Source organism: Haliaeetus leucocephalus, unplaced genomic scaffold, assembly GCF_000737465.1.
Source record: "Haliaeetus leucocephalus isolate CR32 unplaced genomic scaffold, Haliaeetus_leucocephalus-4.0 Scaffold229, whole genome shotgun sequence".
NCBI lineage: Eukaryota > Metazoa > Chordata > Aves > Accipitriformes > Accipitridae > Haliaeetus > Haliaeetus leucocephalus.
The window spans coordinates 818,279-836,329 of NW_010972665.1; the positions used below are offsets into that span (position 1 = coordinate 818,279).

Below are 18,051 nucleotides of genomic sequence, written 5' to 3' on the forward strand. Positions count from 1 at the left end.
CCCCCCGCCCAGGCCACCATGCCTGCTGCTGCTCTGCAGCTCACCTCCATCTCCCATCCCTGCCTGACACCACTGCCGAGGTGGGACAGTGGGAGTACTCCTGTCGGGTACCACTGGTGGCTTGTGTTACATTGTCCCTTACGCACCTTGCTGGGAGCTTGTGCCAAGCTTAGCAGCTGGCTTTTCTCTGCTAGGAACGAGGAATAGCCATCTGCGTACCGGTGCTGGGGAGAGCGGCGCTTTATTTTGGAATAACTCTTCCCGTATGTTGCCCCTTGGGGTGACACCACAGTGGCAAATAGCTACTGCCTGGAGATAACTTGTAACTCCAGCAGCCTGAAAGACTCTGGCCCCTGCAACACAGCTGGTGAGCCGGGTAATCCCCACCACTGAAATACAGCTTGTCTCTCCAAGAAAACCTCCCTCCCCAAATAAATCTGGGTTGGGACCTTTGCACCAATCTGATAATTCCCCGCTCCCAGAAACAGGAGTGGTTATAGGTATCAGGAGCAAGCCCTGCTGGGCAGCTCCACCTGCCGTGACAGCCCCAGGCAGGTCCCTGCGGGGAGAGGGGACTTGCCCACTCCAACAGTGGTCTCAGTGGCAAATGGCCACTTCTGGGGACTGGACACCCACAGAGCTTGGGCTCATTCCCTTCCTCTGTGGGAAGTATTTGCAATGCGGACGCATCAGAGGAAGACATTGCCTACGATCTCAAGAGCATCAGGGGTGCATAGAGACTGTGAGAGAGAGGTCCATGGCCTGCCCGTCAGGGATGAGTGGCTGGGGCTGAGCCATGCACAGGTCCCTGCATCAGCCAAAGAGAAGAGTTTCCTGGCACAGAGGTGCTCTTTGCTCCTTGTCATTTAATGGTGGGGTGAGTGAGAATCATCACCTTCGAGGAGCCCGTCCTCCTTGAGGCTTTCCTCCTACAGCCGGAGCGATTTCACACTCACCTGCAGAGGGAGCCAGCTCCTCTTTATTAGCCAAATTTTGTTGACACAGTTTGGTGCCGCTACCTCACCGGGCTGGAAAAACCAGCCGCGGAACTGACGTGGCCGTGCTGCAGCCCACGAACCGGCTCTCCGGTGGGGATGCTGCCAAGGGGACGTGTGAGGACCCTCCCACATACAGAAGTGCTGGCGATGAAGCAGCAGTAGCTTATTAGCTGTTTGCAAAGTCCTGCAGGAGAGCAGCATTTGTGGCAGCACCAGGCCCTGCTGCGTGTTCCAGCAGTGGTGCAGCCACTGATGCTGGGCTAAGAGAAGGGTTTTAACAGGAGTGGTGCGAGCGTGTGGCTTCACCCCTTCCCGTCACCAGCAAGCAGCTGCCCCCAGCCCAGGGTTTGGGCAGAGCTGCACGGCCATCACCTGGAAAATGCGCTCGTTTGCAAACCCAGGGTGTCTCAAATGCCGGGATGGCTCCTGCTCACAGGGCTGCCATGCCTCATGTGTAGAGCAGGTTTGCGAGGAGCTGCTGGGGCTGGGCAAACCTGAAAAGCTGGCTCATGGGTGCTCCAAATGCCTCCCGGCCTGCAGAGCCACTCGGGGCCCTCGCAGGGAGTTTTGCACGCAGTGATGAGACTGCTGGGGTTTTGCATCCCGCTCAGGCTCCCCCGTGCCTTGCCAATAGCAAGACGGAGGGGCAGAAGGCAGCTTTGCACTGCACAAGGCTCAGCTGGGGTTGCAGCTCCTGGGTGAGGCTTCTTCAGCCCTCCAAAAAGTATTGACTCATGTCCTACTTTTCCTTGAGGGGGGAAAGCTTGTTCCCTGCTTGCTGCCTCATAAACCACAGTTTTATTTTCCTAAGTTACGCCACAGCCCTACCTGCCCAGCTCCATGCCTGTGACAGGGGAGTGCCCACGGTAGCTGAGAGGCACCTTGCCCAGAGATCGGGTACCAAACTGAAGGCAGAGCTGTCTGAAGGATAAAGCTCACCGACATCCCTTCCCCCACCAAGGCTTTTAATGTGTGACAGGCTACTCATTATTCATAATTGAACTTAATAACTAGCTTAAGGCTTTGTTATACTTTCCTTCTGTATTCTATACTGAAAGAATAACAAGGAGAAAAATAAAGAGAGAAAGCTATGCATTTAATAGGAAAAGAAAAGGTTTACAGAAAACAGGAATAAAGCTGGAAAAGCTAGAGGAGCCCTCACCTTTAATGAGCATATCCAAACACTTCCAGAAAACTACCCCATAACTCAAAGAATGGCTCCTGACAGTTTCTAAGCCCATACACAGCTTTTCCTGGGGAAGACTCTTTTCACTTCAGTGGTGTTTTTTGAATGTCCACTTCTTACAGGATCCTTGGGCAGGTTTGTGCTTTACTCCATTAGTAGTTCTCACCAAATTGTTGAATCACTTTTTAATACACTGTATATATTTTGACTCCCTGGATAGACATGCCTCCTAACTCTGCTATACATTTAGAAATGAAAGTAGTCATGAAAAGCTCAAGGAGTTAGGGACTTATCTAATAGGAGATAACATGCTAATCCTGCATGTGGTGCTGGCTTCAACTTCTTTCTGAAATTGTGAATAGCAAGAAGGTAGCGTCCTCAGAAAGCTGGAAAACAGACTCACATTTTTGTAAGCCCACACAGGCTCCTGGGGTCTCAAACATTTCTCTCCACTCTTTCACTTGCAAGGAAAACAATGGGCAGGTCTCTGGCCCCATCAGGCCATGGTGCCCATGTTTCCTCTGTGATGCCAGCACTGGTGATCTGCATCTGGCCTGGAGGATTTTGCTGGGAAAGGTTGGTGCTGGTACCCTCTCCTGCAGCTCCTCCGAGGCCACAGGTGACTGCTGCGGGGCACAGCCAAACTGAAGCAGCTCTTCACCTCCACTGTGTTTTGCCACACAGCTGGGCTGCGGGGGATGGAGATAAGGCACTCCATTGGAGCATCAGTTTGCAAACATGGTGCATTTGTCATCTCGCTCTTTTTTCTTCTGTTTAAGGTCAAAGCAACCCAATGCTGTCACCAAGCCACAAGCTTCCCAACTCACTTGCTATATTCAGCTTAATCTAAATAGCGAAACTCTCACGTAGGCAGCAGTAATGATCTCCCTTTTCCACCCCAGAGATGACAAAGAACTGAGCAAAATGCCCCACCTCCACCCCCTTGTCCACACTCATCTGCTAGGATATGCCAACAAAGCCACCATAGTGCAACTGGCAGGCATGCTGCAAAACTTGTGGCAATATCGTTTTTTCCCCCCAAACCCCATCAACCTTTAAATTTCAACTCACAGGCAGAAAGGTGCCAGGTAGCCAGTGTTTCTACCACTTAACTACAATCCCTGTTTTTCCCTTACTACCTGTTAGCAACTCACCTTGCTCTGATCTCTCCCCAACCCCCATTGGGGACAATTAGACTCCACATCCTCAGCTCAGGAGGCATGAAGCCACATAGGGCTGCTACAGAGCAAGACCAATGGGTTGCCATGCCCACCACTGACCATGGTCAGGCTTGGGCATCCCAGAAGGCAGCAGGAAACTCCAGGAAGAGCAGCTTCTGCCATGGGATAGTTACAGGTCCCAGCTTAGGTCTATGGGCTCTTCTCATCTGTCCTTGATGGCAAATGAGATTCTCATCCAAAGCCTTCTTCACCACAGCCCCTCTGCAAGCTGAGGGTTGGGGAAGGAAGGCAGCAGTGCCTGGCCTCAGAGGAGCCCAGCTAAACTGCTGTTTGCTACACATGACAACACACCTTTAATGTGGAAAAAGAAACACATGAAATAGCAAGCAAGAGCAGAGCCTGGAAACACCAGTGAGGGCAGCAGTGGCAATAAGGTTACTCTCCAGCTTGTGCCAGTGCTGCAATGGCCCCAGCTGAGAGCATGGAGCACAGCCCTTGACCCTCAGCATGGGGCATTGCCAGTTGGACCATCAGCCAAAGCTGCGGGTGGGCTGTGCGATTGTACCGAAGTGTGGGTTTGCCTTAGAGCCCAGGGTGAGTAGAAACACATAGGTATTGCTCCATACCATGTCACCAAGTGGGGCAACAGTATGCCTGTTCACATTGAAATGAGCAGGCAGTTCTGTTTTCTTCAGGAAGAGCAGAGCTTGTTGCTTCTATAAATGTGCTGTATGGCCCATTGCCTATGTCCAGCTCTCCAAGCTACTGGCTGCTTTTCCTGTGGTCCTGGCACTTGCATCTGTTCCAAATTCTTTTATCACAGGTTTGGAGACTCCATGGGCATGGGTGTGTGTCACACACTGGCAGAGGAGGGAAGGCACTGCCTGAAACCCTGTGGGAAGACCAAAAGGAATTGCTGATGGAGGTTTGTAGAGATCCAGAGGTATGTGGAGACCATAGCAGCAGTAACGAGAAGGAAAAAGCACTTTAATCTTGCCTGAACAACATCCTGTTACAAGGATCACAGGTTCACATTAAACCAAGACCAGAGAACTGCCACACAGGAGAAAGAATGTAACTTTATTTTAAAAAATAATAATTTAGCTCAAACACAGACAGAATTGCAGAGGGTTGATCGAAGGAGGAAGAACAGTATTTACCCACAGAACTTAAACCAGACCAATTTCATTCTTTTGTAGATGATACTTTCAGTGCCCTTCCCTGTCCACAGCTCTACTTCAGGTCCTCACTTGTATGTAAAGGAATCCTGACTCCTGAGGTTCTTGGTAACAAGGCAGAAAAGAAACAATCTCTGCCACACATGAAATGCTATTCCTACCTCCAGAGCCTCCACAGAAGATCCAAAAAGCCAGAAGAGCAACACCAGCATCTAAACCAACGCGCGATACAAAGGGAACAACTTGCAGTCCTCCCTGGAAGTCTACCTACCCATGCCCCATTCCCAGCGTCCTGGCCAAGTGCTTCCACCCACGCCTGAATCCGCGCCCCCACCCACAGGTGCTGTACACAGAGGTGTGCACACAGGCCTTTGCAATACTCCTCCCTCCCCACTCTCTTCTCATCCAGACCTGCTGATCTTTCACCTCTCTCTGTGCCTGCGTGCCGTACATTTCTTGGCACAGCAGCAGTTTGTTTCACAGTGACAGGATGTGCCCTGGAACATGCTGAGCCACTACTGCAATTTCTTCTCTTCTGTGAAGTGGCCTTTCATGCAATTGCCGTTCTGATACACAGGGCTGGCCTTCTTCCTTCTGCACCACACCACAGACTTGTAGAGGATGAATCCAATACTGGCCAGACACAACAAGAGAAGAGCCAAAATGTCCAGGCAGAAGTACTCGTATAAGGAGAGGTCATAGACAGCAGGGCGAAGATATGGTGCCCCATCGTGACGAAGGATGTACTCGAGCCAATACACTGTCCTATTGAGAGCATGCATCGGTCTGTCCAGGTGCAGAGCCGAGATGATCTTGGCTGCTTTTCTGTAGCTGCAAGGGAAGAAGACAAGAAGTTATCCTTCTGACAGGAGCTTCATGGCTGAGAAGTTGTCTGAGGTGACCAGTGGTGCTTTCAAGTCCCAAATAATACCTTGAAAAAGTGGCAAATTTCTTCCATGATTCTCTTCATATATGCCTCTGAAAGCAACTCTGATGGCAATCGTTAGCCATGGCAGCATAAGCCAGAGAGTATCTTACTTTGTGGTTTGTTAACAAGACTGGCAGTTCAGCTCACAAGTACCTGCTCAGTGGGTTTGTGTGGATTGTTGCTTTCTGAGGGGAGTTTGCACCCAAAGACCTCACCCAGCATCGAGCAACAGTTGCACACTTGATAACTGGCCAAATCCTTCAAGGTACTGAGTTGCAACACCTTAACAACTTACACTGAGGTCAGTAGTTGAGAGCTCCTAACAGGCAACAACAACAACAAAATCAAGCCCTCAGACAGCATTTCAAACTCTAGCAGTTGCACGTGCCCTGTTAGAAAGCAGGAGCCCTGTGTCACTTGTGCTGCAGCAGATCTAGGAAAGGGCAGAGTATCTGGTTGTCAGAAGGAACAGTTGGAGCATTACCTGATGTCCATTCTCTGTGCTGTTTCTACAGAAAGCTGTTCGGACAAGACCAGGGAGATCCCAAAGTGAGGTTGCAATCTCATTTTCCCTGATGACAGGCTGGCATTAAAAGGAGAAGTTTGTGCCTCAGCATCTCGGAAAGCTTTCTAAGAAAATTACAGTCAGAGTCAAACAGGACTAGATCATGCTCTCTGACAGCAAATGCTGGAGTATCTCCTCCTGGACCTGATCTCAAGATTTGGAGGCACTAACATGTCTGGCCAGCTGCTTGCAACTCTGCTTGGTCCAGAAGCCACCACAGGTTGTGTAGGTGTCAACACAAAGACACACTGGTCCCTACATACAGTCTGCACCAAGGAAGAGCTCAATGCTTCTGGATACCTCACCTGGGGTCAGAGGTAACTGTGACGACAGCTTGGTAAAGATCCTCTTCTTTCACTCTGCTCCAGTCCATGAGGATACCCATGCCCTTTGCCTGTACTCTGGTCATGATGTCAAACTGGTCCCCATAGAAAGGAAATCCCACCACTGGTACACCATGATAAATTGCTTCAAATACACCGTTCATTCCGCAGTGGCTGACAAAGGCTTTCACATTGGGATGGCCTGCAGGCAAAGAAACGGCAGCAGGTCAGTGCCTTCCATGCTGAAACAGGGCTACTGCTGGCTTCTTCAACACACAGCCTTGGTATATGTTTAGGGAAAACCAAGCATGCTAAGCAGAGAGGATGTTACCCTTTGGGAACACACCTGGCTTTTGGCAGCCCAAAACTTGCTGAGTAGTGCCTGGAGGAGGAGGGAGATAGGGGCCAAGATGCAGCTTCAAGCAGGCATTAGGTGAGGACCATGTTTTGTACAGATCAGGCTCACAACAAGCAGCAGACTTAGACCCACACAGGTGCTGTTGTCCTTGTGTGTCTTTGCTGTGGTTTGGGCTAAACTCCAGGGATGTTGCTAGCAGCACACACACACACACAGCCCAGCCTTACCTAGCAGGTCATTCTGGGGCAGCCACCCCATCATCAGCGTATTCTCACCCAGGTTTCTTGGCTTCTGCCCAAAGTATCTGTGGGAGGAGATAAAGGAGGGGGAAAAAAGGGAAAAGAAACACACAGAGAACAATTATAAATTCAATCAGATCAAGAAGTGGAAACAAATTCTGTGTTTTGAGATGAATCACCTCTCAATATTGATTTTCATCCAGCTAGAATTAAAAGGAATCCCATTCCCTCCTCACCTCCACACCACCCTCTGTGGGAGGCGAGCAAATGCGCCAGCCATCTTCTCCACCAAATCACTTGGAAGGGCTCGGATCCCAATGCCAAAGGAGACAACAACAACACCCGCATCTGCTGCTTCCACCCAGAGACGCAGACCCTGCGGGAAAAAACACAGAGGTGCCTTGAAGTCTTGTGGGAGAAAAGCCCTTCCCACTGTTGTTTCTGCCAGTAGAAAGTTATCCATGAAGGATGATACCAAATCTACCTGGAGCACAAAGCTATGTGGTTTTCACCAGGCAACAAACTCTAAAACTGCTGTGATTTCTGCACCCAGCCAGGCAGAAATTATTTGAGTACCTGCTGGGCCTGGGAGCTTGCAGGGAGGTGTCCAAAACTTGCATTTCATAGCATTACCTCCTGCTTTGGGGGTAACACAATTGCTCATTGGCGAGGAGAGCTCTGAAAACATAGGGCCCACATAGGAGCAGCCAGAGCAAGAAGGAAATTGGAGTAAAAAGAGGAAGGCTATTTTCCATCAGTACTAAGGCAGGAGGCCTGTCAGGGTCTCCAGCTGTAGGCTGATGCAACAGACAAAACATCAGGCAGGCAGGGCTGGGAAGAACCTCTCACTGGAGATTCCTCGCTAACTCTCCAATGTCAAAGGCTCCTGGAGGTGGCAGAAGGTTTTGCCATCTTGCCAGGAGAGTTATATCCATCCTTGACAGTTACTTGCAGGTAGCAGATTTAGGTTTTGGTCACTAGGCAGAGAGGTAGCTACAGCTCCAGCAAAACCCACAGTTTTTTGTCCTTCCTTTAGAGGCTACCTGTAATGCTACATAAACAGGTGTGTGTCTAGAATAGAGTCCATACTTTTTTCAACTGGTGCCAGAAGGCTGCAGGGAGAAGAAATCAGCCACTACAGCTGCTGTGGAGCAAACACAGACTGTTCCCTTTTATGCCAGGCTGGGCTGAGCCTATTTCTCATTATGGATTCTGTCCTGCTTCAAGTTTCCCATATATCACAGTCAGCAGCATTTTAGGGAAGTTTCATAAAATCTGTCTTTGAATATGAATACTTCCTTGAAATAAACACCGTAGAAGAACATGAAGGGCAAAAAGAAAAAAATTCTTCCTGTTATTAAAGGAAAGAAATAGGATGATTAATTCAGAACAGCTTATTTATAGTGGTCTACAGGTTGGGGGATCATAGTACAGAAGAATTACAAAGCACATTTTACTGTTACTCTCTGGGGATATTTGTCCTTTGTTTTATGCTTCAGAGACTCAAACCTATCTTTGCAGAAATGCTTAAAAAAGCCCTAAAACAACCCGACAACCAAGAATAAAAAAGTTTTCAACTGAGGGATTTTGGTTTCTCCATTCTCTTGAGTTTCACATCCTTTGAGCAATACAACCACTAAAACTGTTAAAGAAGAGAAAGTGCTAGTTTTACTTTTCTAAATAAAAGTACAATGACTCATAAAATAGATGATTATGTTATCCATTATAATTGGGCCTTAACATTCGACTGTCAGAAACAGTACTGAAGTTGCTAGGGAAGCATGGTTCTCGCCATTTCTCAAATACATATCTGTATTTCCTAATTAGAGGAACTCGCAATCACGGTGTCTCAAATGCAAGGAAATAAACACCTTAATTGCATAACTCTGCTCCAGTTCAGATGGGAGATTCCTTAAGCTACAGCTAGACCTACAGAGGCCCTCTCTTCTGCTGGCATCCCACAACCTGGACACAGACATGCCTGCCTGCTAGCATGAAAGCCACCACCTACTGCAGGGTTCCGGACTTATCTCCATCATTCTTCCCTTAGGCGCCCTGGGATCTGTTCTGGAAGCTGTGAAGCACATGAGTAATGCCCTAGCAAACAACTCCCTTCTTTATAAGGCAGGCGTGTATGTGGCCAGATTGGACCAAGCCAGTGTTTTGCAAGAGCTGTGAGGCAGCCACTCTGACACAGCTTTTGGAGCACCCTACATGCATTGTGTTATCTGTATGTCGTGCCACAGGGGAAAGGGTGATGTGCAGCCGTACACATCTGGAGAACTTCTGTTCTAAAGCACCTGACCTCACTTTTTCCTTTCAACTGGAAAAAATTGGCACCCACAGTCTCTATTAAAGCTGCCATCAGAGATCTTGACAGGCCTCTAATCACTTGAAACTCAAATCTTATCTCTATTTCAGTCCCTTAGTCAGGACAGCAGGGCAACCTGACTGCCCGAGTGTCATTATCCAGGTTTATTTCCCCCCAGTGTTTGTAAAAATGGTAAGGCAATGGGAGGAATGGCAGACAGGTCCTGCTCTGTTCCAATATTGTCTTCAGTTGGAGGCTTTAAGAGCTTGTCCCTCCAAATTTATTACTGGGGATAGTGAGGTACAGGCTAAAGAAAGCCTCCTGGATGCCTAGTGGGTTTTCCTTCAGGGCTGGACCATGAGAAAAAGGGGATGATATGCTTCAGTTTTGTACGCTTTGGGATTCCACACTGAATTTGATGAAGGAATAAGCACAGCTCTCTCCTATAGGTTCTTAAGACTACAGTTTTGAGGGCAGAAACACCCTGCAAGAAATAGGATTAAGGAGGAAATTCTGGATTGACATAAATGAGTGATGAAGCAATGAAGACTAGTTGTTCTTCCCATTTCCGCTTCAAGTATAGGAACAAAATACTTATGATCAAGTCCCAGGGGCAACACTGCCAATTTAGGACTTCCACACACCATTTTACATGGACAGTGAAGCCAAATCCCACTTCAGAGCAGACAACGTAATTCTACATCCTCCCTGCAACCCTACTGTCCTCAGTGTTCCCCGTCTCCCTGCTGCACCCAAGCACTAAAACACAGCTGCTTTCCAGACTCCTAGGGCTTCAGAGCTTTTACAACATTCTTCAAAAGAAGATTTGCACTGAATAACTCCTCAGGTTAATGTCCAATCACAGCTGCCCAGCAAAGACCTGGGGGTGCTGGTTGACAGCCAGCTGAATATTAACCAGCAGAGTGCCCAGGTGTCCAAGAAGGCCAACGGCATCCTGGTCTGCATCAGAAATAGTGCAGCCAGCAGGAGCAGGGAGGTGATTGTTCCCCTGTGTTTGGCACTGGTGAGGCTGCACCTTGAGTACTGTGCTCAGTTTTGGGCCCCTCACTACAGGAAAGACATTGAGTTGCTGGAACATGTCCAGAGAAGGGCAATCAAGTTGGTGAGGGGCCTGGAGCATAAGTCTTATGAGGAGCGGCTGAGGGAGCTGGGGCTGTTTAGTCTAGAGAAGAGGAGGCTGAGGGGAGACCTTATCGCTCTCTACAGCTACCTGAAGGGGGGTTGTAGTGAGGTGGGTGCTGGTCTCTTCTGTCAGGTGGCTGGAGATAGGATGAGAGGAAATGGCCTCAAGTTGTGGCAAGGGAGATTTAGGTTGGATATTAGGAAAAATTTCTTTACTGAGGGGGTTGTCAGACATTGGAATAGGCTGCCCAGGGAAGTGGTTGAGTCACCATCCCTGGAGGTGTTCAAAAAGTGCATAGACAAGGTACTCCAGAACATGGTTTAGTGGTGGAGGGATCCAAACATGGATGACGGTTGGACTTGATGATCTTGAAGGTCTTTTCCAACCTAAATGATTCTATGATTCTCAAAGCATTCCTGCACTTACCACTGGAAGGGGCTTTGCAGGCTCAGCGAGGATCCCACCTGTGAAAATGACGTGGGGCAGTGTCGGACGGGGAAAGTCCAGCACCACATCATTACAGAGGAAAAAGAGACTAGTTCCATGGACAAGGTCCAACATGGATGTCTTGGGCTCCACCCTATGCTTCTCCATGAGACGTTCAAACTTAGGCAGGATGACCAGCTTTGTAGCCACACGAGTGATCATGTAGACTAGGAGATTCCAAGTCCTACCAAAGAAGCCCATCCTGTCTGTCATCAGGGAGTTGAACTCAGGGACATAGGCAATGGGTGAAGTGGCACCAATCTCCGCTGGGAACCAGAAACCAGTGGAGATCACAGCATATTTGACGTGGAGGATGTGGGCCAGGATAAAGCCGCACATCTCATTGGGGTCCACCAACAGCAGGTCAAAGTGCTCACACTGGAGTTTCTGCAGAAGGGTAGAGTTTCCCAGCACTAGGTCACAGTTTTCCAGGTACTTCTCCAAAAAGGAAAACATCTCCAGAGAGGTCATCTTCCCCTGGAAGACACGCTTTATCTTCTCCTGCACCCAGGCATCCGCACTCTCTGTACTGAAGATACCCCAGTACCTCTGCACACGGAAGCCAGGCAGGTAGGTTTCCACATCCCGACCCTCATGAAGAAGTAGCACAGGGTCATGGCCCCTGTCAGTCAGTGCCTCTGCCACTCGCATAAAGACTCGCAAGTGGCTGTCAAAGACTATGGTGGGCATGATCAGCACCTTGGCACAGTGCATTGGCTCTGGAGTGAATGCAGCCACTAGGAAGAGAAGAGCAGCAGGGCATGGTAGCACCATCACCTTCATCACTGCAAGGAGAGAAACATGCCATTAATATAGTATTAAATGCTCTGTCATGTACTTGGACAACTAACAACTGGGATTGTAGCTGCCAGCCAGAAGCTCACGAGCTGGGAGAGGAGAGCAGTCTGGAGTTCATCACTGGAGAAAAAAAAACAACCAACAAATCAACAAATACCAAAACCCAATTTTTAAAAAGCCACAAAAGATTAAAAAAAAAATAAAAAAAAAAAAGTCAGATATCAGGGTGTATCAGGGGAGATTTCCAGAAATTCAAAACCTCTCCTTTGTAGTCCTAAGCCTCAAAAACTAGCGGACTGACTTGCAGAGAGTTAGAGAGGCAGAGTGGCTGGAGGAGCTCTGCTGGGTCTCAGCACCAGCAGAGACACTTGCTGCTCAATCCCCCGTTACTGCTACAGAACAGGCACAGCTGGATTTCATTTCTATTTCTGCCCAGCCAGAATGGCTGGTTCCCTCTGAGCCCTTGATGTCTGTGCAAGCTCACTGGGAGGCCTGCAGAGCCTGGTGGAAATGCCGAGACACAGACTCCGGCTTTGGCCCTCGCAAGGCTGGCAAACCACCTTGCTCAGCACAGACAGGGTGGGAGTGAGCCCAGGTCACAGCAGGACCCTCCAAGAGGAACCGCAATCCCAGAGAGTGCAGCAGGGATCTGGACAGAGAGCTGCTCTGCTACAGATCAGCTGTGGGATGATGGGGAGACTTGGGGAAAGAGCTGGGAAGGGAAAGCAGGTGCCAGGATGCTGATGCACTGGAAGAAGGCAAACCCAGAAAGCAGCCCCACAGATAACGTGCAACACCCGTGGCACACTGATGCCCCTTAGTCACACTCCTACGGCTATCATTCCATTCCTGGTTTGGTGAAACACCCAACATTTTTGTTGTGTAAGGGATGTTGCTACATCACTGGAAGCGAACGCGCCTCACCCACACCTTACATTATTTTAGGAGAAGAATTACATGATAATTATTTGGGAATAGTCAGAAGCAGAGCTGTGTCCTGAGGACCCAGTTCAGACATGCTGGGAAGGGTGGGGGGGGAGAAGTTACGATAGGAACAATTATAAGTGGATTTTGGATGGCCCCACACACTAAGCCCCAGGAGGACTGCATGGATGTGGTAGAGAAGAATTTGGTACAAGATTTTCTGCCAGTCTCTCCACTATTGCTTGATCAATTAAGAGGCAGGAAAGAAAGTCCCAGATAAGATCCTGCTAAATACCATCTTCAGACTCCCCTCAGCAGCTGGATATCTGTGGCCAGAGATAGCATGTGGGGGTGCAGACATGGGAGAGTAAAAGTGCCATACTCCCACCACATTGCTTTCCTGTGGGGACAGGACATGAGAAAGAAACAGAGCAGTCAGTGGCTGAGACCCTACGCTGTTTCACAGGCAACTCCTACCAGTGCTTGGACTCCCACCCTTCCCACCCAGGGCCAACTGGGTGGCTGTGCCTGCCGAAGTGATGAGAAACATGAGAAATGCTAGCAGATACCAAGGGGGTAGTTGGGCCCACAGAGCATGAGCTCCAGGAGGATGGACACAAAGGTGATGGGCTGGAGAGAAGAGAGCAGAAGCCCCGCGAGGAAAGTAAGGATCTGCCCAAAATCCTGCCTCCCTGCCAGCAGGAACAGGCTGGCCCATGCCAGCAGCGCTGGCCACCAGGGAGCTACAGCCCACAAAGTTGGTCTAGTTCTCTGCTTACTTGAGAGGCCCAAAGGGGATTTATCCTGCTCAACACCAGAGAAGGTAAAGCATTTGGCTGCAACATTGCACAGCAGATCCAGAGCCCATGCAGCTTCCAGGGGAGAAAGGGAGGGATGGCAGCTCTGTACTGCTGGCCTTCTCCAGGACAGTGGGGAGCTCAGGACAGGCTCCATGACAGGAACAGGTGTAGGCTTGTCCTGGGGCACCTGGTAGGTCATACACACGCATAAGTATGCTGAGAAGAGCAGAAAAAGTGGTTTTATATGTGGGGTGGGGTGTTTTCTCATTGGGCAACAAGATGAAGAAACAGTGCAAGTTATTTAAAGAAAAAATTTGTCACCCATCTTCAGCAAGGAACATGTCCTGCCATGGACCTACGTGCCAGACATTTCTGAGACCCTCAGCTCTGCTGGGACCTGCTGTGGGCTACCAAAATCCAAATGAAAAGTAAGCTGTCAATCTCAGCCCTCAGGCCAGGAGCACATGTTGACACAGGAGACCTGCAAACTGCTGTTGGCTGCTTCATCCCTTCTAACATCAGGAGCAATCCCTAAGGGTGCTGGCCCGGGAACCCCTTCTCCCTGGCCAGGCCACAAGGGAGGCTGTAAATCTTCCTAAGTGGTGAGAGGATGCCAGGCTGCAGGAAGGGACCTTTTTTCCTACCCCAGCTCTACCACCAGAGCTAATCTCTGCTCTGGCCATGCCCAGAGATGTACCCTGGCCACAGCTCCAGCCTTAGATCTGTGCTGGATACATCAAGCAGGGTTCCGACCAGGCACATCGCTGCTTTTTAGTGCTCCTGGGATATAATCAAGGCATAACTATCAGCTCAAAGGGCAGTACTCTGCTCTCCACCCCTTGTTCAGCAACTGGTCACTGTTAGAATCTCAGGTTGATAGCAAAGGGGAAAGAAGACCCAGACCTTATGCGCACAAGGGCTAAATGGCCTAGATGAGGGAAGGCTCAAAATCTACCTGCTCGCTTCCCCACTTTACATCTTGCCAACACTGAGAAACAAAGCTGCCCCATAGGCTTTGCAGCAGGATCCTCCAGCAAGGGCAGGTGCTGTGGCCAGCGCAGCACCTTCCGCAGCATGGGGTGCTGGCTGCAGCCCAGCCCTCTGGCTATGGGAGTTCAGAATCCTGCACCCACTGTCGGGCTGCAGGCAGGTGGTCTTCAACAGAAACCTCCAAACCATTGGGCACAGGAACACGATTCTGCAGGGATGAGAATTCACAGCCTGCACCTTGGCAGAGCTGTGAAATCCAGATAAACAACAGATCCCACACTAGATCTGAGAGCAGAGCAGGTAGAACCACCTCCTCATTTGTGATCTGGAAGTCCTAGGCTAGGGGCTAAATCATAAATATTGCAAGAAATAACACTGCCACTGTAAGGAGAAGGCTTGTAAAGAGAGAATAGACCTTTCCCTGTTTTCATGACAAGCGCTCAGTAAAGCCACGCTGACTGGCTGATTTACACAGAGCAATCCCCCTAACACCACAGTTAACATTACAGCCAGAAGTCAGGGTTCAAGAAAACTATTAAAAAGGCCCATGCCACAGAGGCTTTAAGCTTCACTGCTGCAGTGGGAAGGGCAGGGCAGGCACCCAGGTAAGAGCCAGGACCAGAGCCTGCTGCAGGAGAGGTGGGCAGGGGGAAACCCTCTCATGGCTGCCACTGCGGGCAGCAGCATCCCCCTTCCTGTACACCTGGCCACCCGCAGCTGGTGGGAGTTTGCTTTCAAAGCCACAGCAATGCACTGAAATTGAAATGGGAGGCAGCAGAAAGGGAATAGAGAGAAAACAGCCCTCTGAAACCCCCCTGAGAAATCTCTTAATGGGCTGAAAATTGCCCCTTGATTTTGCCCTATTTAACATGTTTCACAGGGTATGACTTTGATATTGATGGAAGATTACATCAGTTTAACTTAAGTGAAGTAACTGAACAGCTACAGCTCTAAAGATAAACATTTCTTTAATTCTGGTGCCTTTTATTAGGTTGAAGTACTAAAGCCTCTGACAGCAGTCTAGGCAGAGAAGCCCACGAAGAAAGGGCAGGAGACACCAGTGCAAGGACCCTGCCATTTACATCTCTCCCTCTCCTCCTGTATTTTGTATTACCTAGTTACTGCCTAGGACTTGGAAGCCTGTATCCATGGGGCTGAATTATTTCCCCTCCTGCATCCTAGTCTCTATCCAGCTCTTGGTCACAATAAGAAGAGCTGTTTTCACTGTAAACTTCTCAAGAGTTAACAAAGCAGCACAATTAATTTGAAGCCGAAAGGAAAAGGCATCTTCACTTGGATGCTCAAAACTCTTCCCGGAATAAGAGACCAAAGTTTGCCTCACCTGTTGGGTATGATCCAGAAAAAAACAGGACCATCTGCTACCATCAGGTTGATGGCAGCCAACCCAGTTGTGGCTAATTTATGGAAGCCAAAACTCCATACAAGTAGGTGGGTATGCAGTTCTGAGACCAGTTCTGCCACTGCAGGAAGACATCACACTACAAGCAGGAGATGCCCAGAGGAATCTCTAGTAAAAACCTAGAAGGTACAACACTGTATAAAGTAAACTTAATAAGCATATGTTGAAGCAGGGGAGTCTAACCTCAATCACATCCAACCCAGTGCTTGGTGGGCTTCTGTGCTCTGGTTTTGGATTGTCACAGACTCCTGCTTCACCAGAGTCACCTGGGTAAATAACACTAAACCTAAAATACTAACATTAGTATTACAGTATACTAATACTAGTATTAGTATTTTAGTGTAGAAAACAATGAGCAAGAAAAAAAAGACTCCACTTCAAATATAAGCCTCCCCGGGCAGCCCACAGCCCTGAGTTTCTAAAAATATTGTTCGCACACAGAGTGAACAGTGCACAGATGGTCCGCTCAAAACAGCATACCTTTCTAGCATTTTTCTTTGGACATCTTCATGGTGGCCCACAAGAAACACAAAGAATGAAGAAAACCCAGATCCCCAGAAGACCAAAGGGAACAACCACAGCAGTGATCAGGTCAGCATCAGAATAACTCATACTTTATACCACACTCGGTGCTGCTGCTTCCACACAACAGCATCAGAAGTGTTCTTTTTATCCTCATCCATTTTGGACAACAGTTGATGTAGTCCCCACTCAGTTCCAAGCTTTTGGGACCTTGGCCATCTTCAACACCCTTCCTGGCTCATCAGAGTTTCATGGAGGAAGGTCTACAGGCAAGGTGGGAATCTGTGGGCCAGTGGGAGGCTGGCAGTCCATAGGTCACAGCCAGGGAACCATGGTACTAAAGAAAACACCGGTCTGTAACAACTGAGAAAATAAAGATCTGTATCTCAGCTATCAAGGTATTTGAAACTACACACACCTTCAAGAACTTGAGCTGGGGGATGGTGTCAAACACCGCAGATCTGCTTTCCCATTTGGCCTCTTGTCATACATTTAATCTGTCCAGGTGGTAAGCGAGCTTCCTCCTACTCCATGTCCACAGGCTTCCTGGTTGTCTTCTGAAAGGGACAGAAGTGATTTGTGACATGACGGTGCTCTGCAACAGCAAGTTGTTCCAGATGGCCTTTTCCCCTCAACTTGCAGCACGGTTGCCAAGACAGAAGTGGCTGATGTGAGGCCATGCTCCTTGTGAGCGGTCTCAGGTCTGCAGTGTGGAAGTACTTAAGAACATTATTTGTAATCCCTGGATGCAAGAGACAGAAAGGCTTGGGGCCATTTCCAAATATTCATGTGAGCCATAGATCTTGAAGTGAGAGCACACAACAGTTCAGTGCACGTTTTGGTCTTAAGAAGGGGTTATGTCTGCATGACAACCAAGTTGAACAAGTTCTTGAGACTGCAGAGAAAACTGGAGAGATACAAGTGACCAAACTTTAGAGAAGCGGTCAAGAGGGGTGGAGAGGAAAAGAGTTTTCCATTTACTGCCCTGTCATTTCAGCTTCTTTCTGCAGAGAAGTGTCACATTAAAACAAAAGTTATTAAACATCCCAGAAGGTTGTGAAACCTTGTGTAGCAAGCACTGGGGATTGATAAAGTCCTGACAGACAAGTCTGATCACATTTGACAGAATTACAGAAGTGGAGAAGCTAGAGATGAGTCTTATCTTCAATGAAGCAATTGACACCCTCACGTAAAAAAAACAAAACAAAACAAAACAAAACCAATCCCCCCGCAAAAAACCCAAACCAAACAGCTCCTTGGCTCTGAGCGCACCGGAGGAATGAGACCTGGCTGAGCGGCCAAAAACAAAGGTTGAGGAGGGATGCATAGGAAGAAGAGGCAGAACAAGAGAGGGAAGACACTCCTGAGATCTAATCTCCTAGAGGAAGATGAAGCAAGTCACACGAAAGCGCTTTGAACATTTGTCCAGGTGCCAAGGCTCTGATCCTGCACAGTTAAGCAGATGCTTAACTCGTGCCCTTCAGTAGCCCTGTTGAAGTCACACAGGCTCTTCACACAATTCCCGGCAGTCAGGGCCAAGCTGACAGCTGGGAACTCAGACCGTTGCCCTCCCTCCCTTCCTCCCTCCCAGCAGCAGAGAAGCGTTCAGGCGCCTCTGCCATTAGCTCAGAAAGTTCGATCCAGCCCTTCAGCGTTCTGCCGGGGCGCCACCGGCGGCCGTGCAGCACCCGCGGGCGCTC

At 49.1% G+C, this 18,051-nt stretch overlaps 1 protein-coding gene across 1 annotated transcript; it reads right to left on the reverse strand.

Annotated features, from left to right (window-relative positions):
- Positions 1-5,058: 5,058 nt before the first annotated feature.
- Positions 5,059-11,680, reverse strand: LOC104831885 (2-hydroxyacylsphingosine 1-beta-galactosyltransferase-like). The gene is made up of 5 exons (XM_010567726.1): positions 10,838-11,680; positions 7,193-7,332; positions 6,945-7,021; positions 6,342-6,561; positions 5,059-5,374 (listed from the first exon to the last, which is right to left on the reverse strand). Exons 1-5 carry the CDS (start codon positions 11,678-11,680, stop codon positions 5,059-5,061), a joined length of 1,596 nt encoding a protein of 531 aa, XP_010566028.1.
- Positions 11,681-18,051: the final 6,371 nt, after the last annotated feature.

What these genes read in the sequence shown, in the direction of transcription:
- LOC104831885 (XM_010567726.1), bottom strand. Translation starts at nt 11,680, where the DNA reads ATGAAGGTGATGGTGCTACCATGCCCTGCTGCTCTTCTCTTCCTAGTG. An exon ending in GCCCCAGAATGACCTGCTAG is followed by an intron (nt 6,562 to 6,944) that starts GTAAGGCTGGGC and finishes CTTTGCCTGCAG; the next exon opens with GCCATCCCAATGTGAAAGCC. An exon ending in ACAGTTACCTCTGACCCCAG is followed by an intron (nt 5,375 to 6,341) that starts GTGAGGTATCCA and finishes CTTCCCTTGCAG; the next exon opens with CTACAGAAAAGCAGCCAAGA.